This window comes from Procambarus clarkii, chromosome 91 (assembly GCF_040958095.1).
Source record: "Procambarus clarkii isolate CNS0578487 chromosome 91, FALCON_Pclarkii_2.0, whole genome shotgun sequence".
Lineage (NCBI taxonomy): Eukaryota > Metazoa > Arthropoda > Malacostraca > Decapoda > Cambaridae > Procambarus > Procambarus clarkii.
The window spans coordinates 4,189,746-4,217,179 of record NC_091240.1 but is presented as its reverse complement, the minus strand read 5'-3'; the positions used below and the strand labels follow the sequence as shown (position 1 = coordinate 4,217,179).

Sequence of the window (27,434 nt, the reverse complement as noted above, 5' to 3'; positions counted from 1 at the left end):
TAATTTGCTCAAAAAAAAAAAAAGGTTTGATCATTATTAATATTCAAATTTGCTACCTGATATGTGTGTAGTCAAACACATGCTACAAAGGTATAAAATAGAGGGTTATTTAGGCATCATAAAAAATATTATCTTAGGTCCGTAATTACACCATTTTTTTCCTCTAGGAAACTGCATTCATATATGATATACAGTATATGCTTGATGGGAAAAGAAAGGGGGTTTTTATAATTCATATATTTTATTATAAAAAAATCACATTGCATTAAAAAATGCCTTGGTAGGTCTAAACCTACAAATAAATACAGATTACAGTATACAGTACTAATATCTGGCAAGATATTTAGTTCATTGACTGAAGTTCATTTTTTAAGATACAGAGGTCCATCATTAGCAATAACAAAACCCTATGCAATGGCAAAGAAGAATCACAAGTAGAAGTTTGAGAAAGAAGTGACACAAACCTATGGGACCGCCTGTCTGCCAAAGCTGTAAGTGCTAAAACATTGCTGCAGTTCAAAATCCAGCTGGATTAAAATCATCAGGAAAATTGGGGACCTTTGACAACCAACCAGTTTCCTGTCCTCGTTGAGGCCACTAGAGAGAGAGGTTGGTCTCGGGTAAGCTCGGGTAAATTTAAAATAGTATCTACACTACAGGATAAGGTTTCCAGTTTATCTTGTCACTGTTACACTACAATGTTATAAACTCAAGGCACAGAGTGGACTGTCGGTAGACTGTGAGGAAAACACCAGTTGTTGAGCCAGGGACCTTAATTTGTTCATTTTTATATTGTGTAGTGTTCAGCAATAACAGGAATTGGTTATACTGTACATACAGTGGGTCTGGCTTAATGCCAACCAGCTGTGTGCCGGTGGGACAGAACAAGGCATCAGATGGACATTAGTTGCTAAATATACTTGTCATCACTCAACAAGTGAGGAAGTGGTTTCTATAATAAAAAATCCTTAACTCTAATTTACATTTTTACAAACAACAATTGGTGTTTGCATATTTACCTAATTATAACAATATTCACACTAAAATAATTTTGCTTGATTTAAGTTGATGCAATGACAAGTATGTATTGGCATGGACTTCGTTGCTGGTCGCCACCTTGAGCACCAGGTTTTTGGGGCATAGGGCTTTGGGTGCACCTGTCTCAGGGGTATTTATGCAACTGTCCACTCAGTAGCTGAAACAAATACAGTAGTACTGTACAAACATTTCCTCTTTACCTGTACCTGTTACCTGCTGTAGCCAAGCAAACCAAACTGTTGTAGCCAAACATTGACCTGCTTGGCTATGACAAGTTAGTGAGTACTGTATTAACACACTAGTGACTAATAAAGCATATATTTTGTGTGCCTTATTGATTTCATACAGCTTGTATGATCTCATAAAGCACATGAGACACTAAGTGATACGTGGTTGAAAATGTTGTCAACAATGAAGAGAAACACAATGTTGATGTTTCTATACAATACGGGTAACACTTCCTAGGAGAGTCGCATCGAGTGCACAAAAGTACAAATAGATACCAAGTGATCGCGGTTTATGATGCACAGTGAAACTGGCACAGTGAAATGAAGCCAAGGCCAGAATTCAACCCGAGGCACAAAGCCTGGCAAACCGTAACATGGTTAAAAATCTCAGTTGTAGTTTGGCATGATATTCTGTTGCAAGTTAATTCTGTAAGTTATTGCAAATTTATTTGATAGACATTATGACTGCTGTTCCATCATTATTTGATGAGAAGGTTTCTTGATTGCACTGTAGCCTATAGAGACTACAAATTTAAATGTTAAATCACACACTTCAGCCAAAAAATTTGCATAAAATTTAGAAAGTGAGCCTGTTTTCAAGAAAACTGATTAAGTGAAAGAAGAGACAGTTTGGTAATGAGAACAGACTCGGAAGAAAAATTCAAGATCAAGTTATTGTGGCATACTGTTAACAAAGCTTGAGTGTCCATCAAAGAACGTTTGGACAAATGGTCACCACAATTACCATGTTTTAACCTTAATAAGCTTTCAGTGGATACAAAAACACTCTTAAACATTAATAAGTGCACAAACCTTCCACAGATGATGACATACGGAATGCTTGATGTCAGCGATGAAAAACTCGAATGAATTGGATGACATCCATTATATTTTTGTAACTTGACTCCAAGTTCTCCAATTTATTCATGATACAGAGTTGTATAATAATTTTTGTAATGTGGGGATACCATTAAGGTTCCTGCTCAGGCTGGCAATCACAGCCATTACTGGTACCAAGTTTTTCAAAGCTGAGGCTCATCAGAACATACTTTTGATTGATAATGGTGGAGGAGAGACTGACACCACTTCCTATTTATCGATTAAAAATGCTATTGAAAATGTTTGGGCATCTGATGTTTTTGCTTCACTTCTCAAAGGTAGAGACAGTTCAAAGTAAGGGATTCGAGTTAACATTCTACTGAAACACTATTTAATACCGGTCCATCCAATATTTGTGCACAATTAAATTTATTGATGTTAGCACATTCTAGTTACTCCTAAAATTTAAATTATTTTTTTTATGGGTCTTATACATGACATGAATAAATAGATTCTAGCATGCAAAGGTATCATTGTACATGATTGTCATGTAGGATAATAATATATGATAATCTTATATAATAACCATTTGCATTATTAATGCAAATCATGCAAGTAAATGGGCCATAGTGCAATGAATAATATTGTATAAAAAAGTTGAACAATTAGAGAGGAAATATAGGGGTGACGGGGGAGGGGGGCTAATGCACTTGTCCCAAGGTCCGGCACAGTTTCAGGTCTGTGCTAGACAAGTGTTTTAGTTCAGGTTAAGTGTTTTAAGGCCAGTGTGCATTTTATCAATGACACTACATAAGATAAATTATACACCTTTGTCTTCATTCAGTCTTCTTTACTAAATTACTGATTATGGGTGAACAAATTTGAATGGTGTTCAGGCTGGCAGCTATTAACGTGCATGTAATATTGTCGGCTATCGAGCCACTTGGTAGCATGCTTCATTTGTTACACACACGTCCTCTCTGTTTAATCTATTATTAATTATCGTATTCATTGACATAATTATCTGATTATGGATAACATGTACTTCTTAGCGTGTAGAGTGAAATATGGAGCATCTTTGTATTCAGGAATAGCTCTGACTTTTACCCAAACTCTTCCAAATATTCACATGATAAAAAGCAGTCCATGGTGGCATAGTGGTAACACACTCGCTCCCCATGGTGTGTAAGTGATTTTTGTCTGGGTTCAAGTCCTGGCCAAGGAGGATTGACTGGATGCCAATCCAGTCAATGCCAATCCATAACTATTCACCCATGTTCCCCCTAACAGAAATAGGGTATCTGTCATTGATTGGCAGTTTATATTTCAGGGAAAACTAGTGACTAAGGCTTGCAATGAGCTTTGGGAAGGAAAAGCTCTCGGCCTGCTAACAGGCGTCGGAAGTCATCTGTTCCTGAACCCACCTGTGAAAAAAAAATCAATGAGTACCTTGCTCTGTTCTTGGGTCAAGTACCAAGTTTAAATTAATCCTTATTAGTAAGTGTTTTCATCATCTTAATCTTCAAACAGTAGACATTTCTTAAAGCTTGTCTATGTAAGGCAGATTATCATCATTTCCCATTTCTGATGTAAAGTGAATGTATATTGTCATTGACTGGCAACAAGCCTGTTAACTGATAATTGTTGTTCAGTCGACATGTTGCTGTCCCACTGGCATGTGACTGGATATTATATAAGACCCAATGTTTATTCACACCGTTATTCCTGAAGGAGCTGCCATGGAGAATTATTTATAAATTGAGGTTCTTGCTCTGCACTTTGTTCTCTACACAAAAATGAGCTGCTAGATAGCTGATATTAAAGATGTTAGGCTAATGGTGGTAGCCATAGTGGGAGTGTGTGTCCACGAATTTGCTTGAATCTCCAATTGTTGGTATCTTGATGGATAGGTTATTTTTACCAACTTTGTGAACCTTGGTCATGTCTGCTAATAAGAAGATATCAAGGAGTGGCTTCTTTTCAGTAACATATTCATAACTGTAGTGGTCATACCCACCATGTTTGTGAGTATCAACATAGCTCTCATGAGGTGTTTCACCATAGGAACTACGCTCCAGTGGGCGTGTGTGGTCCACAGGGGGGTTGGGTGTTTCAAGAGGAGTTGACTTGTGGTTATTTTGAATAGTTTTCAATCTTTCTTCGAGCAGCTGTTTCCTAAGCCTTTGTAGCATTGGTGTAGGCAAGTTGGTCAAAAGGGAAGGAGGAATATTTGGTACTGCAGCAGTAGAACGCAACTCTTTCTCTTCAACAGCAAATTTATTCCCGGGGCGAGTGTCAAATGTGTTCACAGGGCCTGTGTCCATTCTGGCTGCGGCGACAGGAAGTTCCTGCTGCTGGGATGTTGGTGGTATGAACTTAGGTTCGTTGTTTAGTTGCCTTCTCAGTGTCTCCTTTACTGTCGGAGAAAGGTTATGTAAAATAGATGGGAGAGACTCACTATTTTCTCTAGCTGCAGCCTTTGCATGATTTTGGAAGCTACTTGGTAGCTGTTCATGTTTTTGTTGCTGGTAATGAATAGGCTTTGGGAGTGGTATGGTGACAGCCCCAAATACATCATTGTTAATGTTACGCCTCTGTTGCTGCACCACCAAATTAATGAATTGAGGGTCAGTTTCGATGGGTGCAGGCTGTGGTGGTGGTTGAGTCACCTGCTGTGCTTCCGGATAACCTATTAACCGTGAAAATAGACCAGATAAGGTGGCACCAAGTCCACCAGAAGGAGCTTCTGTTACAGGCTGCACTGTGGGCTGCACTAAAGACTGGAAAATAGGCTGGGCAACAGATTTAGAAGTAAGGTATTGTGCAATTGGTTGTACTCCATGGTTTGCTGGAGATCGCTTCTGGAGGGCTTGCATCAGAGACTGCCGGAAGTTGGAAGCTGTAGTTGGTGGTACAACATGCTGGACTGTGGTAGGTAGTCTGGCATCACCTGAACCTGCCAGAAAAGATAAGACTTCTTGACCCCTGTGTGAATTTTGCTGTTTCTTCTCATTTACTTGGATTAAGGAATTAGTATTTCTTCTCGGTAACACATCAGCAGCAAGTGGCTGTGCTCCCTGCTCTGCTAATGATATAATGTTTTGGATATTTAGTGGCTGGCCTGGTTTTGGAGTAATGTGAATGTTACCTTTTTCATCAGTGTGAACTAATGGTCCATCAGTTTGCTGTGACGCTGAATGCTCAGTAGGTGCACTTGGTTTTGAATTTGCTTTGGATGCATGATTCTTAGCAGGTGTGGAAGTCACATCTGGTGGTGGGGATGGAACAGGATTTGTAGCCAAAATTGGAGTTGAAGACGTGGGACTTGGTGCCCCAACTGCTTGCCCGAAAAGAAGATCATTCACACTGTCACTGCTGAGCTGTGCCAGAGAAGCTAAGATGTCGTTGAAAGTGACAGTGTGGACTATTCCATGTTCATCCTGCACCATATACACTTCCTCTTCACTGTCAGTGGTGGTTGCCACAGAGCTTGTTTGCCTCACTGGTCGTTGAACACCCAGACTGTTACTTGGTGCAGTGCTTGATAAGTTGGGTTGTGCCTGAGGAAGAACAGGGTCTGTCCGTGGCAGTACGGAGGGTGGCAAGGGAGACAGAATCCGACGGTTAGTTGAAGCGGCGGCAATAGCTTGCTCAGGAGGCAGGAGGAGATCGGTGAGAGTTTTCTCGTCCAGATGGCCAAGGGAGGTGACAATATCATTAATAGTAACAATACGCTGCTGTCCATGTTCATCTGTTACTAGAAGCAGTTCATCATTAATTGGTGAGGCCTGTTGTATGGCTGACTGAGCAACACTCGCGGGTTGTGTGGTGGTCGCTTTTGGATCAGGCTGGTTCATGTATTTCGACCATTCCTGCAGGTCCTCCAGGATGTGATCGTCAATAGTTTTGAAAACGGCTTCAATAAGTGTAGGCCGGCGGGGGGTGGCACCACGGGCTGGCCGCCCATCACTTCCATGGCGTGGCTTGTTGCTCTCCATAAAAGTGTGGAACAGTAAGTCAAGAGTGCGGCGCTCGGCTGCCTGAGAGGTCTTTTCTGTTTGTTGTGGTTCTGGTGGCATGTAGTTGGCGTCATCTGTGTCTACATACTCATAGTCAGAGTTAGTAAAAAAACTATCGTAATCATTATCACGAGCAATATTATTGACCGAGTTGGGGGGAAATGAGGATGCATGTTGTGAAATCTTGTTAGGCGTAGCACCCATCACCTCTGCCCACGTCAGTCCTCGTCCCTCTGCATGCACCACCCACACTCCCCACGTTGCCACCACCATCATCTTCGTCCACATGTCTGCTGGAGAAAATACTTTTGGTAAGCACACAGTATACTGAATAGTGTCAATACTGCTCCATAACAAAACATACAGAATTAATACTGTCAATTCAGGTTACTGTAATTCATATAGGATTAATAGAAGTAATACTAATAACAATAATAGAGTAATCACACTAACGTGACTGCATCAATGAGAAATCTGTAGGAGCAGTGATGATGGTTCGAACCTGAACTGAGGCTTCTACTGAAGCCTCGGGAAATCCACGTGTAGCCTTGCACATGCGCAAGACATGTAAAAAATAAGATGTGTATGTACAAAAGCACTTTTGTACACAGATCTTGTATATGCACAGGTATTCTACATATGCAGATCTTGTACATATACAGGTATTATACATAAACAAGTCTTGTACATGCACAGGTCTTTTATGTACACATGTCTTTTACATATTGCAAGTCTTACATACACATCGGTCTTGTATATACACAGGTCTCACATGTACACAGGTCTTGTACATGTATATGCATGAAGCAAGAACTGTGATCCAATTTAATGTTTGGTTCTTGTTGTAGGCTATTTGATGAAAAGCAATTTACCACAACTGCTCCAGTTTTATGAAATGTAATAATATATTTCATAATAAGTGCCACAACAAATGTTTAAAAGTTGAAAAGTTTGAAGTTTTACGTTATGGAGGCATACTAAGAAAATGCAGGCGAAAATTATTATGAAACCGCGGCCTGGTCGACGACCGGGCCGCGGGGACGCCAGGCCCCGAAATCATCTTAAGTTATAACCTTTGAACCCTGATTACGGTAACCATGACTGCTCAAGAGGTCATGCAGCAACCCATCCGCTTGAGCGTTCCCAACGTCACTAAACTGATGTACTAAATTACCCTAACCTTACCAGCTCTTTGTGTAATGTTTGTCTATTTGTCGCAATCATGCCAAAATTTCCAGGTTGGGTTTTTGTCTGGATCCTTTCTCTGTCAACTTTATATTAGCCGTGCATAATCTCCGGTTATATTTCTTTAGAAACGTGCAGAGAATAAGTTACAATAATATATATATATATATGTCGTACCTAGTAGCCAGAACGCACTTCTCGGCCTACTATGCAAGGCCTGATTTGCCTAATAGGCTGAGTTTTCCTAAATTAATATATTTTCTCTAATTTTTTTCTTATGAAATGATAAAGCTACCCATTTCATTATGTATGAGGTCAATTTTTTTTTATTGGGGTTAAAATTAACGTAGATATATGACCGAACCTAACCAACCCTACCTAACCTAACCTAACCTATCTTTATAGGTTAGGTTAGGTTTGGTAGCCGAAAAAGTTAGGTTAGGTAAGGTTAGGTGGGTTAGGTAGTCGAAAAACAATTAATTCATGAAAACTTGGCTTATTAAGCAAATCGGGCCTTGCATAGTAGGCTGAAAAGTGCGTTCTCACTGAACGTTGGTTTGTGCGTTGGTTTCTCACTGAACACTAATATATATATATATATATATTAAAATTTATATAAAATTTAGAATCGTGTACATACTTTTTTGCATAACTTAACAAGTACCTGAGAAAGGAAACGAAGCTTTTGACAGAGCGACCGAGTTCCGTAAGAAAGGAGAAACTACAACCTTGAATCATCGCGCCAAGTTAGGATGCGGACAGTAACCAGGCAGCAAATTGTCAAGAGAATGAACTTTCTTATATGTATATTCCAGGCATTTCCTCTACTCGTAGATGAGAATTGTCACTTCCTTGCATGTATCCTATATGTTGACATCACTTCCTCCATTCACTTCTTACACAGGTTACTGCTTCATAGGTCATATCCGTATAGGTTAAGGCACTGATTTAAAGTTACTTAGGGTTTAGAACGTGGACCAAATAAAAAAAAACTTTGGCATGTATTATGCAATTTAATCATTGTTTATAATTAATTTTCTTACCGGCTTCACATTGGGGCCTAGTGCTGTCTGATCACTTAATGATGCGGAAAATGGACATTTTAAATTTACATTCCAGACAAACTTGCCCTACCACTTCAGTGGGAATAGAATAGACTTCTCCAGTCCAGGAAAGAACGGACAAAAGAGATAGAAATTTGGACAGTTGCGTTGTACCGCGTTAATTGGTTACCAGCGACCCCGCGGCCCGGTCGTCGACCAGGCCTCCTCGTTCAAGAAGTCGCACTACCACTTCAATTGGTCCAGGAAGTCGCACTGATGCTTGATCAATCAACCCGTCATCTCGAATAGTACTCCGCAATTTAACCTATAAAGCCTCATAATGCCAGAAATTGATATACTTTAAATCACTGCCGCTCGCAAAATTGACGTGATGTCCCGTTTTCTATTCGCGGGTCCTCGGTTAAGTTAAGTTTCGGGCAATTTAGTACATTAGTTTAATGACATTATGAACGCTCGAAAGAGGACGGGCTGGGTCATTAGTTATGGATACCGCTAGCACTTCTTGCATGAACTTCGAATCCTCACCAGCACACAACTTTCTTTTTTTCCCATGCGACACTCCCTGAACCCCCTGTTATGTAACTAACTTGAGTTACATTACTGCAGCTTTCACGTGGTGTTAAAATAATATTTCAATCATGATTGTATTTTGTGGGCAATTCACTCATTCGAAATTGGTATACATTTGACTGTTCTTAGGCATGCGTGTATAGCTTTTTAGTTTTAAATATGGATGTAGTAGCCACACAGTTAAGTGCCTTGCGTTTAATTCTGGGTGTAGCCTCACAGACAGTTTTTAGCGTTTAACTCTGGGTGTAACCTCATAGACAGTTCTTAAGTGTTCAACTCTGGGTGTAACCTCATAGCCTGACAGAAAGTTCTTGAGCGTTTAACTCTGGGTGTACACCTCATAGCCTGACAGAAAGTTCTTGAGCGTTCAACTCTGGGTGTAACCTCACAGACGTTGTGCAGGTTTCAGGGGAAATATTGCGGCTAAAAACAGAAGCTGGCATAACTTAACTTTTAACAAATTTCTTTCCCACTTGAACATATGTTGTAGGCCTACATTGTTATTCACCTTACTGGCTATTGGTGACAGTGAAGATAGTCGTACGTAGTGCATATGCTTCAGTAGGCTATGTGTATGGCTTGCGTATATACATGTTTGTGTGTGTGTGTGTGAATGTTTATTTGTTTCTTGATGTTTTACTTAAATATCTTATTCCTCACGAAATATAAGTGCAGGATTTACTTTCCATTACCGTTAATGTTATATATAAGTCCTACTCCAGAAAGAGGCATAACCTGAGAAACTTTAAACATTAATATGAATTGCGTAGCACTAATTTATTCCAAATAATGTTTAATAAGTTGTTGATAATTCGTGTCACTAACCTTATAGTTATGGAGTAAGAGATCCGCAGGTGAGGGGTGTCTAGCAGGCTGTGAGTAGACCTGACCAACACCAATAGTCCCAATTCTTCTTGATTATGCTTCTGTTGGGCGGGGAGAGGTAGGCTACAGGTGGTGCTTCTGGGGTATCCTTTGTAATACGTCTCCCTAAGCGGATTACGTTGATTTGTTCGCAATGTACACAAGTATTAAATCGTTTACACCATGTTCTAATAGCAACAGAACGCTAGCACGAGAGATGCAAGTGTTGACAACAGTTCCACGTGATGCTTGGCCCGCTGACATTCACAAGGCTACTATGAGCAGTAATACGTAATGCATATACAGTATATCTCTTGGAGACGTGCACTAGGTATGTGTGGAGCGTGGCCGACCGTGGGGGCAGCAGGTGGAGGACTGGGGGCTGTGTCCGGCCGAGTGTGTGGTGGGGGGCGCGGCTCCTCCTGGTGGGGAAGATGAGGGGGAGCAGCAGTAAGGGGGGATATAGAGAGTTGCTCACTAGTCCCCCACCACCTCCTCCTCCTAAGCTGCCTCACCAGTCTTCTTCCCCGTGCTAGAGAAAGTCGTCCAAACGCCAGGCGAAGCTTTAGTGTGTCACAGTATTTGTTTGCCAGGGTATTATCGTTATCGTAGTTTAGTCTACCTCGCGGATAAGAACTTTTATCGAAACAAATGTTTGAACACTAATACATTACGGACACTATGTTCAGATATTTTAACCATTATACGTCACACAAGTAATTTGAACTAGATTCGACACAATAATATATTTCAAGACGTACTGTACATGAGAATTACTGAGAACTTTCCCAGCGAGTAGAATATCCCAGAGTGGCGTTGGTGCTACGTAGAATCAACATTCAACCAACGTTGATTCGCCATTGAATTGACGTTGCTCTTCGATGTTGTGTCCACTGGCTTGCTGCTCTTGAATCACAAGCCGGGTATAATAATAATGATTCATTGTGTCGGGGGACAGCAAGCCAGAGTGTGTTCACTCACGTTAGGCTTTTATCCCCCCCCCCTTTTCCCCAAGGCCGAATTACTGACCCCGCCCAGGATGCCACCCCACAACGACTACGTCCTGAGTATCTACTCACTGCTCGGTGAACAGAGGCATTAGGTGAAAGGAAATGTGCCCAACCATTTCTGTCCCGCCCGGAATTTGAATCCGGAATTCTCTATTGTGCATCGAGAACGAACCCGGCTATACCACCGGGACCCATCCTCCTACCCTTGTATATATATATATCCTTGCATCATGTTGCTTTCATCGGAGTTACAGCCCCGCTCCTGTGCCAGGTAAGTCCACTACGGGCTCACCATAGCCCGTGCTACTTTGCAACTTTTGTTCTAAGTAGCTGAATCTAAAACAACATGCTTTCATCTTGTCCTCAGTGTTTCAGGAGCGTCAAGGGGTTGTAAAACCGCTCGTTCCATATGGGAGTTAATCCCAGAGGAAAGCTGACCAATTAGAGCACATGGGATAGCATCGGGAACCTTCAATTTCAATTTCAATTTCAATTCCGGGAACCTGATAGTATTTCCTCTCAGCAATTGTTCTCAAATCATGTTTTAACCGGAACAGTTTCATTAAATTCCAGTAAAATTGTATTCAGACAATCGAGGTAACATTAAATAAATACATACTTTTGTTATATTTCACAACAGCGTTTGATGACCCTACAATACGACCAAGTCTCCTACCGGAACCGCAGAGGCTTTCTTTCGCAAGTACCGGAACTTGCCCGTTCAACGCCTGCTATTAAAATGTTAAGTGGGTTATTAAAGCGGGGAGATATGTTCTTGTGTGTGTGTTTACTAGTTGTGTGTTTACTAGTTGTGTTTTTGCGGGGGTTGAGCTTTGCTCTTTCGGCCCGCCTCTCAACTGTCAATCAACTGTTTACTAACTATTTTTTTTTCACACCACACCCCAGGAAGCAGCCCGTGACAGCTGACTAACTCCCAGGTACCTATTTACTGCTAGGTAACAAGGGCACTTAGGGTGAAAGAAACTTTGCCCATTTGTTTCTGCCTCGTGCGGGAATCGAACCCGCGCCACAGAATTATGAGTCCTGCGCGCTATCCACCAGGCTACGAGGCCCCACAGGGGCCTCGTAGGGGCCACACACACACACACACACACACGTGTGTGTGTGTGTGTGTGTGTAGTGTTCTAAATCAAATAAATGTATCACCCAGTCCGTTCTCTCGATTTGCGGACTCTGGAAAAATGATCCAAACTTTTTACTCTTAACAAGCGTACGAACCCAAGCCACCAGCCTAACCTATCGAGTCTGATGCATAGAAAACGTAAGATAGTTATGAGCCTTTACTTAATATGTTGCATTTGTGACGTTAGTTTACGATAACTTGAAAGGCGCCAGGTATTAGTTGAGAGAACGGGTTGATGCACTAGTCCAGGCCTAATTCCCCCCCTCCCCCTCCCCCTTCCCCTTCCCCCTTCCCCCCTGTCGGCGCCAGCAAGAAGGGGCTTCTCATCACTGAACACATCCACAAGGGCCGTGACGAGGAATCGAACCTGCGTCCGAGAGCATCCCAGACGCTGCCTTAATCACTGCCATAAATGTTTTTAACACAAGCACTCAGACTGCCAGCACGAGAGCGATAACACGAGCGGTGTGAAAGATATCGGATGAACTGAAGATAATGTGGGAGGGCCGAAAGACTTAAGCAGTAGTAACACCTGGCTATCAAACTGGATATCAAACCCAGGCTGGAAGGTCAAGAGGCTTCGCTCGAGTTGCATTGTGTTATCCTTTCATGTTTGTCGAAGAGAATCTCAGGAGTGAATGTGGAATTAAACACGCGGTTATACATTTATATAAATTTATACTCTAACTGTTACGTTTGATGTTATATTTGTATAATTTTAATTGTATAATTGTAAATACAATTTATTCACTCATAAGGCTAACTAACACCCATTGGTAATTTTTCTTTTGAAATATTGAATGGTCCTTTCGACCAAGAACTTAAGAAAATATTCGTTGGCAGCATTGCTTCTTGTATGTCGAGTGTATGACTTATAAAAGGAAAGAGTGGTGATTCGACAGACTGCACACCTGTCAATTTCCAAAAAGTATTTTAAATGTGGTGATCATGTCTCCCGTGTTTTTTTTGTACCCTCTCCCAGTGACATGAGGCTTAGATACTCACATTTTTTTTTATCTCATGCCTCAGATCAGGGACGAGTCGGGTGGCATGTCTCAGAACTTTCTCCAGCTTCTTTTTGAGTCGGTTTGTTGTTGTTAAAGATTCGCTACCTGGAACAAAAACTTCCAAGTAGCACGGGCTATGGTGAGCCCGCAGTCTATGTTTTTTGAGTCGGTGGTGAATAGTCTTCCCGGTTTGGGGCTTCCTGTTGGTAGCTAGTAATCACTCGAATAGTCCCTCTCACTTTGAAGCATAAATCCTCAACGTCAGAATATGATGCAATAACGGCTCGTAAAATTTAGCGGGGTGTGACGTTTTCTATTCGTAGGTCCACGGTTAGGTTAGGTTCGGGCACGTTAGAGCATCATTTTGAAGTCGTTGTGGCGGGCTTTTATCACCGTGCTGGTTGGTGTCCGCTCCCCGTGCCGGGTATTTCAGGATTAATTAGATAGGTTTGATATTTGCGTGCTTGTCCGTACATGAGTGCACGCACGTACGTGTTCGCGCGTGCGTGCGCGTGTTGAACAAACGGTTGGATGTTGGCCAAGTACAAGCAGTTCGTGTGTTTTGCTAATGTGTGTCAAAGTCAAGGTCAGAGGTCAAGGTTAGGACACGTGCATGAGGCAGTGAAAAAGGGACCGGGGGGGGGAGGAGGGGTGTTCGGCATTGATACACTAACGGGCTAGTTAACGTTTAATTGTGTCGTTGGTGAGCGCATGTGAACGTACTTCGTTACTTAGTCTTGTAATGGGCGTCCTGTGAGAGGACACACCCTTTCTTCTTGGCATTATTTATGTAATATAAATGAGTACGAATTGTGGAACAGTTGTGGATGGTGGAGCGGCACGGAGGTTGAAGGTGGAGGCTAGTACTGGAGGAGGAGGTTGTGGCGGCTGGTAGTGGAGGAGGAGGCTGGTAGTGGAGGAGGAGGCTGGTACTGGAGGAGGAGGCTGGTAGTGGAGGAGGAGGCTGGTAGTGGAGGAGGAGGCTGGTAGTGGAGGAGGAGGCTGGTAGTGGAGGAGGAGGCTGGTAGTGGAGGAGGAGGCTGGTAGTGGAGGAGGAGGCTGGTAGTGGAGGAGGAGGCTGGTAGTGGAGGAGGAGGCTGGTACTGGAGGAGGAGGCTGGTAGTGGAGGAGGAGGCTGGTAGTGGAGGAGGAGGCTGGTAGTGGAGGAGGAGGCTGGTAGTGGAGGAGGAGGCTGGTAGTGGAGGAGGAGGCTGGTAGTGGAGGAGGAGGCTGGTACTGGAGGAGGAGGCTGGTAGTGGAGGAGGAGGCTGGTAGTGTAATGTATCACAGAGTGAAAGTATAAGTAGGGCAGTATAGGGCGGAAGTTATGCTCCTCCTCTTACACCCTTCTTGACTCTGCTGGGGCCACTACCTGGCTACGACGTCCAGGACTTCATCACAATACTCATCACCTGGTTATATCTGGCTTTGTCAGGACGCTGATGATGATGATGCCGATGATATATGATGATATATCGCTGTCCATATACTGCGCACTTTCACTCCACTTGCCAGTCTCGTAATAATCTTGTTGAGGTCTGTTTAGTATCGGCGGTGAGGTCTGTGTTAAGTTTCTCTTTGCCCACTCTCCACTTAGTTTTTTGTTGCGTCTTGGTTTTCTTTGGCGTCTCGGGTTTATCTGATCTCACTTTTCTTGTTTCCAGGTCTGGTCATGCTTGTACTGGTCCCCCGCGCTCCCCACCCTTGTCTACCCCTCCCTTGCTCTTCCCTTTCTCCTGGCCCCTTCCTTCTAGCTCCACCCCTTCCCTAGTCCTTGCTCCCTTGCTCCTCCTCCCATGCTGTCCCCCCCTCCCCGTCCCTGCGCCCTCAACTCCCCGTTCCTCCTGCCCTCTGCTCGACCCAGTGGGTTCCCATGGACACTTTCTATGGGGGATCCTTGTCCCTTATTATTATTAACATCTTTATTGACAAAATTAATTACAATTTTGCCTAATCTGAGGATTTTGATAGTCTTATTAAATTGAGGTTAATGCTAGTATTCACTGTCACGCAGGACAGAGGGTCATACATAAGACAATAGGCCTAAACTGTAGGCTGAAGCACATATATATCACGGTTACAATCAATATCCTTGTCCCTGTGATCTTGGCGGCGTGGGTGCTAATTTGGACGTGCTGGCGCGTGCGGCCCCTGGGTCAGTCTCCTCGTCATTATCACTTGTGTACACTTCCCGTTCCTTGTCTGGTTCTGCGTCTTGTGTCATCGTTTCTTAAATATGGTTAATGTGTTTGTTTTCTTCCAGCCATCGGGCAGCTCGTCTCCCGCTTTCAAGTTGAAGAGTTTGGTTTGTTCTTGGACGCCTTGGAAGCGGGTATGAGAACGACCTGGGATATGAAGACGGTGCCGGTGCGGGGGTCTCCATTCTAGTCCAACTTGTCCTCCTACAAAGAACGTCGGATTTTGCTCCTATGCGTTACATAAGGCCAAAAATTGTCGTACTAGGAAAATGGAAGCGGCTGGCGAAAGTGACGTACTGTCCCGTTTTCTGTTGTGGGTTCTCCGGTAGGAGACGACAATTTACATTGACCGTTTTTTTGGCGTTTTGGAACCTTAGGAGGACGGGCTAGCTTACTATACCAGGTGTCCTCCCTGTGACCTTCACGGGTCTGTGGCCTACTTCTCTTATCTTCCTCAGGGGCCTGCCTGGGCTCAAACTTCCATTACGACGCCTTCATCAGCGGGGCTGGTAGTGGAGGATTTAGATTTACTCCATTTGGAGTAAATCTGAACACGTGATCCTCTCGGACGTAGGTTCGAACCCTCATCACGGCCCTTGTGGATTTGTTCACGTGGTTGAATGTGGTGCAGTTTGAGAGTCGGTGCCTCATATCATACGAATTATTTATCGCTCCTACACAAGCGAATGTGATGCATTCCTCTACTATCCTAATCCTGTCCTGCTAAGAGCACGTCGGATTTTGACGTATACTCTAAGTCCAAAAATCGTCGTACTAGAAAATGGTAGCGGCTGGCGAAATTGACATACTGTCCCGTTCTCTGTCACTCACCATAGCCCGAGTGCTACTTGGAACTTTTTGTAGCGAGTGGCTGAATCTAAGACAACAACAACAACAACTCTACCAGCTGCATTCGACCTATTGCCCCAGCTGACAAATGTGAATATAGGACCAGATTACCCACTACTCTTGACAGGGTTGCTACCCCTTCTCCCACATATATAATATATTATATATATATAATATATATATTAATATATATAATATATATATATATATATATATATATTATATATATATATAATATATATATAATATATATATAATATATACATAATATATATATATATATATATATATATATATATATATATATATATATATATATATATATATATGGCTGCGTTTGTTCTTTTGTATTCAGTTTACCTTTGCCTCTGAGGATGCTAAGTTGTATCTTAGTGAAACCCGTTAAAAAGTGTAAGATGAACTTAGGAGGGTTCAACTTTTTTAACTTTCTTCCTCCGTGAAGAAAAATCTTAATAGAAGGTTGGTGCTAGAACTATTAATCTAACACCTACGGTCATATTCAGAACTATTAATCTAACACCTACGGTCATATTCAGAACTATTAATCTAACACCTACGGTCATATTCAGAACTATTAATCTAACACCTACGGTCATATTCACTAACACGCAAGTTGAGGTCTGTGTCGTCGACACATCACCCTGAGTCCCGGGTTAACTCCCGGACAGGACGGAGACGGTTGGGCTTGTTTCCTTTCACCTGATGCCGCTGTTCACCCAGCAGTAAATAGTTACTCGGGAGTTAGTGTTGTGAGGGTTGCATGGAAGATCAACAGTTGGCCTTGGGGACCTCGGTAGGCCTAAATAAAGGAAATAAGGAGGAGGGAAGTAGGCCTACTCCTCATATTTCCTTATTAATTCTTTCTCCCCCTCAAGCTACACGGAGTCATACTGACTCAACGCTTTCTACTGGTAAATTACCTCACCTTGCCTTTCAACTGACCTTTTTACACTTTCTATCGTAATATTTTTGTCTGTATGTGGTGTACTTCTCTATTTGTGCCGGCAGGATCGAAGCTCAAGCTCTTGGACCCCGGTTTTCTAGCAGTTGGTTGTCTAATGCAATCACTCCTGGCCTATTGCTCTATACCTGCTTTTTAATGTTATGAATGGAGGGAGCCGGTCGACCGAGCGGACAGCACACTGGACTTGTGATCCTGTGGTCCCGGGTTCGATCCCGGGCGCCGACGAGAAACAATGGGCAGAGTTTCTTTCACCCTATGCCCCTGTTACCTAGCAGTAAAATAGGTACCTGGGTGTTAGTCAGCTGTCACGGGCTGTTACCTGGGGGTGGAGGCCTGGTCGAGGACCGGGCCGCGGGGACACTAAAGCCCCGAAATCATCTGAAGATAACCTCAAGATTGATAAAGATTAAGCCACCCAAAAGGTGGTACGGGCATGAATAGCCCGTAACAACTAAAAGAAAACTTGTCTGTCTTGTATACTTATTTTTCTCCCCCCCCCCCCCAACCCCCTCATTCTTGTCTATTCTCCACTTCGTCTTGCAAATGTATTTTATTAATCGTCTTTGAAGAAAACGTCAGCAAGAAAAGTTTCATAATTTTTTTACGCATTTTAGGCATTTTTTTAAGCATTTTTACGCATTTTAGGCATTTTTTACGCATTTTAGACATTATTACGTGTTTTAGGCATTTTTTTACGCATTTTAGGATATTTTACGCATTTTAGGCATTTTTACACATTTTAGACATTTTTTACTTATTTTAGACATGTCTCTAGACTTTTTTTTACTTATTTTAGGCATTTTTTACTTATTTTAGCCATTTTTTTTACTTATTTTAGCTTTTTATACTTCAGCCATTTTTTTTACTTATTTTAGGCATTTTTTTACTTATTTTAGGCATTTTTTAGGCATTTTTTACGCATCTTACAGGAGAGTGAAGGCTGGCAAGCGGGTCCCCACCACTGGCCGGGTTTTCTCTCACTCTACGCTGCCTCCAGTCCAGAGCGGAAATTTGTAATACTTTCACATTTTTCCGCCCTAGGCTGTGACTATATTAACTTGTCTGCAGCAAGTTCAACCCGTTCTCTCGCCTATTACGTCGCTTTTTTAACGGAATTAACCAGTAAACTTTAAAAGATGTGATAGGCTATGTTTTTTAAATTTTAATCACTGTAATATTGTGACGTTTTCTACGCAACGGCCTCGATAAGATTGATTGATTGATGAAGATTAACCCGTTCTCTCGCCTATTACGTCGCTTTTTTAACGGAATTAACCAGTAAACCTTAAAAGATGTGATAGGCTATGTTTTTAAAATTTTAATCACTATAATATTGTGACGTTTTCTACGCAACGGCCTCGATAAGATTGATTGATTGATGAAGATTAACCCGTTCTCTCGCCTATTACGTCGCTTTTTTAACGGAATTAACCAGTAAACCTTAAAAGATGTGATAGGCTATGTTTTTTCAATTTTAATCACTGTAATATTGTGACGTTTTCTATGCAACGGCCTCGATAAGATTGATTGATTGATGAAGATTAAGCCACCCAAAAGGTGGCACGGGCATGAATAGCCCGTAAGTGGTGGCCCTTTTGAGCCATTACCAGTATCAAGAGCTGATACTGGAGATCTGTGGAGGTGCAACTGCACCCTGCGTGACGGGAGATGTCTCCGGCCTCGATAAGTTATAAGGCGAGTGGGTTTGTACGTTTCTGGCTAGGGGAAACTGTTGTAGGTTTGTTTACTGTGTGATCTGGTCGACGACCGGGCCGCGGGGACGCTAAGCCCCGGAAACACCTCAAGGTAAGGCGGCGACCGAGTCAGTTCCTCCTTCCATCCAGAACTGACCAATAAATATTGACCTAGTGGGCACAGTTTCCGAGAGCGGCGTTGATTCCGTGTCGAAAACTTTATCAACGTTGATGCGACGTTGTTCTTGGCAACCCGTTCTCGCAAATTCGTAAAGTCAATATTGACTTATTAACTACGTGCATAGGTGATATACTAAACATAATAGATACCCTTAAAAAGATTCATAGAAAACACCGACCTTACCTAACCTTGTTAGTATCTTAAGATAAGCATCTTATTGCTTCGTAATTACAATTATTACTTAACCTATACCTATTATAGGTTAGGTAATAATTGTAATTACGAAGCAATAAGATGCTTATCTTAACATACTAACAAGGTTAGGTAAGGTCGGTGTTTTCTATGAATCTTTTTAAGGGTATCTATTATGTTAAGTATGTCACCTATGCACATATTTAATAAGTCAATATTGACTTATTAAATTTGCGAGAACGGGTTGTTCTTGGATATTATGGCCAATGGGTTGAGCATCGTCAGTTGGCACTACTGCTCGTATAGTGCCAACTGGTGCGCCCATTTCCGGCACTTTGGCCCCCGGCTGTCACGCAGGCTTACATTATTAACTCTAGGCTATACTTACTTCCTCGCCTCACATTCTAACATTTATATACTGACTTCTCTATCACACTTTCTTTTTCGGGGTCGCCATAGCCCGTGCTACATGGACATTAAACTCTGAGTAGCTAAATCTAAATGTTTTAGATTTAGCTACTCAGCTAAACAACACTACTTTCTTTACACGATTTGTTAATGGTCCAGGATGGACTTGTTAATGGTTCAGGATGGACTTGTTAATGGTCCAGGACGGACTTGTTAATGGTCCAGGATGGACTTGTTAATGGTTCAGGATGGACTTGTTAATGGTCCAGGACGGACTTGTTAATGGTCCAGGACGGACTTGTTAATGGTCCAGGACGGACTTGCTAATGGTCCAGGATGGACTTGTTAATGGTCCAGGACGGACTTGTTAATGGTCCAGGATGGACTTGTTAATGGTCCAGGACGGACTTGTTAATGGTCCAGGATGGACTTGTTAATGGTCCAGGACGGACTTGTTAATGGTCCAGGATGGACTTGTTAATGGTCCAGGACGGACTTGTTAATGGTCCAGGACGGACTTGTTAATGGTCCAGGACGGACCGAAACATCGTTATTTCTTCATTTTCTCGCGTGAGGTTTGAACATCCTAGTGTAAATAGTTCATCACCACTGTACCTTGCCGAGCTAAAAATCCTCTGTGATCTAGGGGTAACTTTTTTGTTTTTGTACTTGTAAATCAAATCATACCGCTATAGAATACCCCATATGTGGTTACTGGGGGCAGTGCAGACCTGGGATGGAATACCACCACTTCTTTCACTACCACTTTATAAGTGCGTCGCGCTGTATTTAAGTTCTTCAGGCGAAAGTGCTAAGTCAGTTTGTATAGAGTATGTATCACCGTTACCTTACCTTACCTTGAGGTGCTTCCGAGGCTTAGTGTCCCCGCGGCCCGGTCGTCTACCAGGCCTCCTGGTTGCTGGACTGATTACTGTAGAGACGGGGCGGGGCTGGAGCTGCTAGCATCAACAAAGACACCAGAACAATTGTGTTCTGTCGTCGGCTCTTGCGTCATGCTGAACAATGCTGTTATTCATACTGGAGATGTGAACACGGAAGGCGGCGGATGTGGCTCAGCACTCTCCAAAACTAGAACTCTCCCAGCCAGCTATGGAGGCTGGATTCAGCACAGGTCAACGCCTCGGAGAGTAGTGAAAGAGGGTTCCAACTAACAGGGTAAAAAAAAGCGCTCCCAGTCTGGGGAGAAAAACTCTTAAAACCTCATCGGTGTCGATTCTGCCTCGTAGGTGGGTGTTGGAGAGAGCGCGGGCACGGTGGAGGGCAGGGAGGACGTGACCACAGCGCCACCTACAAAAACAAGGCACAGAACTAAGCTCTTTTTCTTTTCTTTTTTGAGATATATACAAGAGTTGTTACATTCTTGTACAGCCACTAGTACGCGTAGCGTTTCGGGCAAGTCCCTGGAATACGATCCCCGCCGCGAAGAATCGTTGTTACAACCAAGTACACATTTTACTGTTGAGTTAAACAGAGGCTACAGTTAAGGATTTGCGCCCAGTAAATCCTCCCCGGCCAGGATTCGAACCCATGACAAAGCGCTCGCGAAACGCCAGGCTAGTGTCTTACCACTACACCACGGAGACCACGGAGCTCTAACTGTGCAATACACATACTAGAATACACACTAGAACTCGCGTATTGTGGAAATAACCTTAATTCAGGTGATGTAACTAGGCTACCTTTTAATGAATCAATGTTAGAGTGAGTTTGGTGTGTAAATATATATATAGTGTTCTTAAGGTGTCTAGGAGTCCTGATAAAGGTGAGTAGTACTCTGGGGTTCTTAAGTCACGGAGAGATCTTGCTCCCAGTTGGTTGCTGTTGTTGTGGAGGTTGGTTCAGTGGTGCCCGTCCAGGGTGTTGTGACCTTGGTGAAGGCGACCAGCGTGGCGGTCATGGTCACTGACCACCTGCTAGTTGGTAGCCAGGTAGGTGAAGCCTTGCCCGGCTGGCTGCTCCTGGTCCCTTCCAGTGTGGGTCTGGGTAATGGCTGGGGTCTGGGTATGGCTGGTCCCTTCCAGTCTGGGTCTAGGTAATGGCTGCTGGCTGATCCTTCCAGTGTGTGTCTGGGTAATGGGTATGACTACTTGCTGGTCCCTTCCAGTCTGGGGTCTGGGTAATGGGTATGGCTATTGGCTGGTCCTTCCAGTGTGGGTAAGGCAATTCCAGTCTGTTTATGCGTTCATTCCTGATTAATTGAAACAAATCTACGTGTTTGGAACTAATACTTCCATAACTAGAGAATATTTGCTTTGTAAGCTAATAAAAATTAATTAAGATTAATGTTATTGTCTTTCAAGATTTCGAAACTGTGATAAGGTTTAGCACAGTGGAAATTGAGAGGTAGCAGGGGTACTTTTATCGTATCTATCTATTGTGTCTTCTATCGTCGGTTGAAGTGTTTAGATGTGTCGCTGGGCTTACCACCTATCAACCTCTTGGGTTGTTAGTCAACAGCTCGCTTGCTCACCACGTATACGTCAAGCTAACTACCTGCTTATACACTGAACCGATGGTTACATTGTGTATATATACTCATTGGTGGGGTTGTTATAGACGTACATATGGTGCTTCATTCTTGTCACCCGGTGATTGATTCACAGGCCCCGAGGCAATACGTCCATGGTATGGGTACCTAGTTTTCCTAGGTCCTACCAAGGGGCTTCCTACCGTCCCAGGCGCTACCAAGGGGCTCCCTACCGTCCCAGGCGCTACCAAGGGGCTCCCTACCGTCCGAGGCGCTACCAAGGGGCTCCCTACCGTCCCAGGTCCTACCAAGGGAGTTCCTATACCAACGCGCGCTAGGCTACGCGCTGTGAGACGGGCGCTCTGCACTATGACGCGGACATCATCAGCTTCGCCATCACGTGGACGGGCGAGTCACGGCGGATGACAACACCAAGGAAGAGAGGAGCTCCCACACTCAAGTGAAAGGGAAGCTGGCAAGGGGGTGAGGAAAGTGGGTGTAGAGGAAAGTAGAGTTGCGCAAGATGCTGGCATGCTATACAGATCGGAGTAATTCTACAGTCATTTGTACGAAGTGCTTCTTATCCGGTTGTATGATAGACTAATACATTTTCTATTACAATTGGCTATTCAATTACACTACCACACACACACACACACACACACACACACACACACACACACACACACACACACACGGATCCAAGAGTCAATGCTCGATCCTGCAGACACAACTAGGTGAGTACACACACACACACACACACACACACACACACACACACACACACACACACACACACACACACACACACAGGGTAGACAAGGATAGATTATTTAACACGGATGGTACACACACAAGGGGACACAGGTGGAAGCTGAGTGCCCAAATGAGTCAGAGAGACATTAGAAAGAACTTTTTCAGTGTCAGAGTAGTTAGTAAATGGAATGCACTAGGCAGTGATGTGGTGGAGGCTGACTCCATACACAGCTTCAAGTGAAGATATGATAGAGCCCAGTGGGCTCAGGAACCTGTACATTAGTTAATTGATGGTTGAGAGGCGGGACCAAAGAGCCAAAGCTCAACCCCCGCAAGCATAACTAGATAAGTACACACACAAACGAAAAGATTCAATAAATAATTTTAGTACGAATGTTATAAGAATGTAGGAATATATGGTAGGTGTTATACGTGGGAAGGAAGTTAAAAAAAAATAATAATTTAGAGTTAATAATTTGTAGATTTGTTCACAAGTATTATTATTTGCTGCAGTACAGGAGTGATACAGTCAAGCAGCTGTCCAGTCCTGAGAAATAGAGGTGGTGGTGATTATCAGGAGAAAGTGCCAAGCCGTTACGACTACATTTCATTTGGAAGGGGTCAGGATAAGCATCTGGGATGGGACGGGGGGAAAGGAATGGTGCCCAACCACTTGGGGATGGTCGGGGATTGAACGCCGACCTGCGTGAAGTGAGACCGTCGCTCTACCATCCAGCCCAAGTGGTTGGGCTGAGAATGCTCAATGATTTACTAATATTATAAGCTGACCATTATAGACTATTATGGTAAGCAAATAAACTACATTTTAATGTACCAAAAGTAGAAAAATTACCTAGAAATTAATGATAATTAAAATACTTTCCATGGGAAAGCTTTACCCCTACAGAGAACATGCTAAAAACTATTGTTGTAGAAAATTTAATTAACTTTCAAAAAGTATTTGTTACGTATTTTGCTGAAACTGAAAAAAAAATCAAAATTAACTATTTACCAAAAAGACATTTTCGGCGCGGAATAATGGCGCGTATAATGTGAAGGAATATATAGATATATCTATCCCTATATCCTCCTGATATATGGATATATGGAAACAAGTTTCCAGCTCTGTGGGGAACTTTTCCGAACTATCATTATTATTTTTTGCTTAACTAATTATTTTGAAAACTATTTTTTGAACTAAACTAATTACCCATTCAGAGTATGTGATGAGTACCTATATGATGAGCGCTTCTCACACCGTGGGTTTGTTAAGCTTCAAAAATATTGCTTTGAAAACGGGACATAAGAACGTACCTATAAATTAATTAAATTAATAAATTTCTGTGTCTAGAAAAACTAATTTCTTACCTGTAATGGACCGAGAGCGAATTATTCATATGCTTGAGTGAACTGCATTTATAATTTTTAATACTCATTCTCTACAAATATAATACAACCACTACATAAAATATTACACATAATATCCATATACAGTATATAACACTGCTTGCAACATGCTTGTATTCCACACATCTTGCAATACGTCGTCACCATTCAGCACAGGATGATGATGATGAACACTGAACGAAGAGTTGAAAGTGATGACTTGTATATCATTTTGCCACAGCAGTTAAAAGTTCTGTCTTCGACTGATATTTCCTAAATAATGCTTAACTGAGTCAACATTTATAGCCATGCAGAGAAGCGGTGACCTTTCCTGCCCAGATTTCTCTTAATTCTTCACTGATAACAACAGTACATGCTGCTAGATCCATGCTAAAGAAGGAACGAATAATTAATGCACTCGTGGAGGCTTCATTACAATTTTCTTGTTTACAAACTGGTGATAACTCGCCAAACTGTTTGTCAACATTGGTTCGGTGTTGGGCTTAAGGCTCATCAACTTCTGGAAGGTTATTAATGCCGCCACAATTGCTTAACCATCAACTTCACTCCTGAGACTCACGTCCAAGACTCACGTCCAAGACTCACGTTCAAGACTCACGTCCAAGACTCACGTTCAAGACTCACGTTCAAGACTCACGTTCAAGACTCACGTTCAAGACTCACGTCCAAGACTCACGTCCAAGACTCACAACAGGCATACGCCGAGAACCTGCTGCTGCCAACCCCAAAGACTCATTGGTCATGTACTGTGAATCGGATTTTTTTTTTAATATAAAAAGTGTTAGTATTGTATATTATAATTTCGTGTATAGTTAGGATGAGGTTAAGTTAGGCCTTGAGGTTCTTTTTGTAATTGTTTGTATTTCAGGTACGTGAGTGAAGCATTTCGAGAGGTGGGATTTGAGCTGAGGACGTGCGCTAGGCGCTCTTCCATAAATTGTCCGAACGTCATCAGTGGCGAGTCGCGTGTAGAGTTTTTCATTCATAAACAACAGCTTTGGTGGTTGGATGAACGAGCATTTGCCCAGGGTTTACAAGAACAGGTTTAGTGTTTACGATACTCGCTTTGAACAGAGTAAAACATTAAAACAAAACACGCCGCCAGCCAGTGTTTTGAGGCTGGGGGCGTGATGAAGCCTAGCTTCGAGCGGGTTGATGAACGGGTCGAAACGAACAGCCCTGAACCCTTCACCAGCGTGGATTGCATCATTTAGACCCCATCTATGGTTGGTGGAGGGCGTGCTGTGACGGAAGACTAAAGTGTTCCTGGAAAATGTGTTTTGTCTCCCCTGAATTTAGTAATATGATACGATTTAATGGGAAGCGATATTTAAATAAATCTTACCTAACAAGACCCCTAAAAGTACATTGCGGTTATGAACGAGACGAGAGATTAGCACACTTGTACTGCCTCAATGTTGACACTCTTAAGAGTTGCGTTACCCCCAGGAAGTACTAGTCCAAGACATCATAACTACCCTGGCCAAATGACGTGCTTGTGGACCAATTCCAATCCCTCGTTCAGTGTTTCTTGTCCCGTGTTGATTGTTTACGTCGTCTTGGAAGACTTGGGGCAGTGTTGCCCCGGTCTGGTCGCCCTACACGACGCACTTGTAAGGTAAACAAGTGCATTAAGGTAAACAAGTGCATCCTCAAGCCTGTTTCAAGCTTTACCTAACCATCTTCATATATATTTATAAATATAATGTATTTATATATTATATGTTATGTATTATATATATATATATATATATATATATATATATATATATATATAATATATATATAATGTAATATTTCATGTTGATTATATTTGTAGTTTTTGAGGATTCAATTATATATATGAATACATCGATTATCTGCCATTACAGGTATGAACAGGTCTTCCTGGGAAAGAAATACGACATTTTGAGGTAAGTTCCTTTTATTTCCATAGCAATATTACAGAGGCCAGCGCCCCCAGGGTTGTGGGAAGTGTTCATCATGTTGTGGCGGGTTATGATAACTGTTGTAGTGGAGATAACGTTAATTCAGGTGATGTAACTAACTAGACAACCTCTACAACTGTTATATAATCGACTCTGTGTTGTTTAGGTTAAAATGTCCAGTAATAGATCACACGTCCAGGGAGAAATGTCAAGTCGTGTAAGTCACTTCGTGGACGAAACTATTCCTATGGAATAGTGTGTTATTAAGTGAAGCTCCGCTATTCGGGTTCGATCCCCATATGTTGTTATTCGGTAGAATTAGACAAGTGGTTGCGACGTCGAGGAGGACTGCTCGAGTGATAACGTCAGTGGATTGTCGTTGTTTCAGATTTAGCTACTCAGAACGAAGTGTCCATGTAGCACGGGCTATGGTGAGCCCGTAAACGTCAGTGGAGATAGAACGTCATTACATAGCATTAAGGGCCAGTAACCGTGTAATTGGGAGGGGGGGGGGGGAACGGGGCGGAATGAACGATTTCTGAGGGTCAAACTACCCATTGAACCAGCTGTGGGCTTGGTCACTCAGGGCAAGCTGATATTAAGGCCCTTTTTAATCGACTGATTAGTTTCTCTCTCCTTTTTCCCATGACTTGACAGTCTTTAAAGTTTCATTAGTGTTTTTAAATGAATAAGATTTAAGATTTGGTGTCGAGTTTGTAAACGCTGTCCATACACAAGCTGCAGGTGTTAGGATATATTTAGCCATCGTGGGACATATTTGGAAATTGAAATGAGTGTATTGAGGTCTAAAAACACACAAGTAAAATGTATGTAAAATGAGTACTTGGTTGTAAAAACGATTCTTCGCGGCGGGGATCGTATTCGAAGGACCTGCCCGAAACGCTACGCGTACTAGTGGCTGTACAAGAATGTAACAACTCTTGTATATATCTCAAAAAAAAAAAGTAGCACGGGCTATGGCGAGCCCGTAACTTACCTGGCATAGGAGTAGTGCTGTGTATTTTGGACGCTGGCAGGGCTTCTTATATGGGGCGTGACGTCATAGTGGCGCGAATTCCGGAGCTGGAGACTAAAGCCGGCGAGATATAACGACCGGAGCGGCAGTTTGCTGGTGGTGTCTGGTCAACCAGCGAGAGGTTGTTGTTGTTGTTGTTGTTTTAGATTTAGCTACTCAGAACGAAGTGTCCATGTAGCACGGGCTATGGTGAGCCCGTAAATCCCAGCGAGAGGACAGGTGTGTGGGTCTCTGGTACTGTAGAGTGGAGAGGGAGAAGTTGTGGTGTCTAGACAATGCGTTTTGGTACGTATTGTTGGTGATGTTGAATCTTGACGTTGTAGCATGATGGTAAGTAGGCGGTAAAGGAAGAGGAAGGATCTACT

At 42.7% G+C, this 27,434-nt stretch overlaps 2 protein-coding genes across 3 annotated transcripts in view; one reads left to right on the top strand and one right to left on the bottom strand.

Annotated features, from left to right (window-relative positions):
* LOC123773934 (uncharacterized) overlaps nt 1-27,434 on the top strand; it is a 46,252-nt gene that overhangs the window by 5,640 nt on the left and 13,178 nt on the right. Inside the window, exon 3 of one of the 2 annotated variants that reach the window (XM_045767917.2) lies at nt 25,977-26,018. The exons of the other annotated variant lie outside the window; for it this stretch is intronic. Coding sequence (XP_045623873.2) covers nt 25,977-26,018 — 42 coding nt within the window. The remainder of the gene's footprint in view (nt 1-25,976; nt 26,019-27,434) is intronic. 2 annotated transcript variants of the gene reach the window in all.
* On the bottom strand, nt 233-10,146 carry LOC123773933 (uncharacterized). Its single transcript, XM_045767916.2, has 2 exons — nt 9,748-10,146; nt 233-6,396 (listed from the first exon to the last, which is right to left on the bottom strand). Exon 2 carries the CDS (start codon nt 6,389-6,391, stop codon nt 3,917-3,919), a length of 2,475 nt encoding a protein of 824 aa, XP_045623872.2. The 5' UTR covers nt 6,392-6,396; nt 9,748-10,146; the 3' UTR covers nt 233-3,916.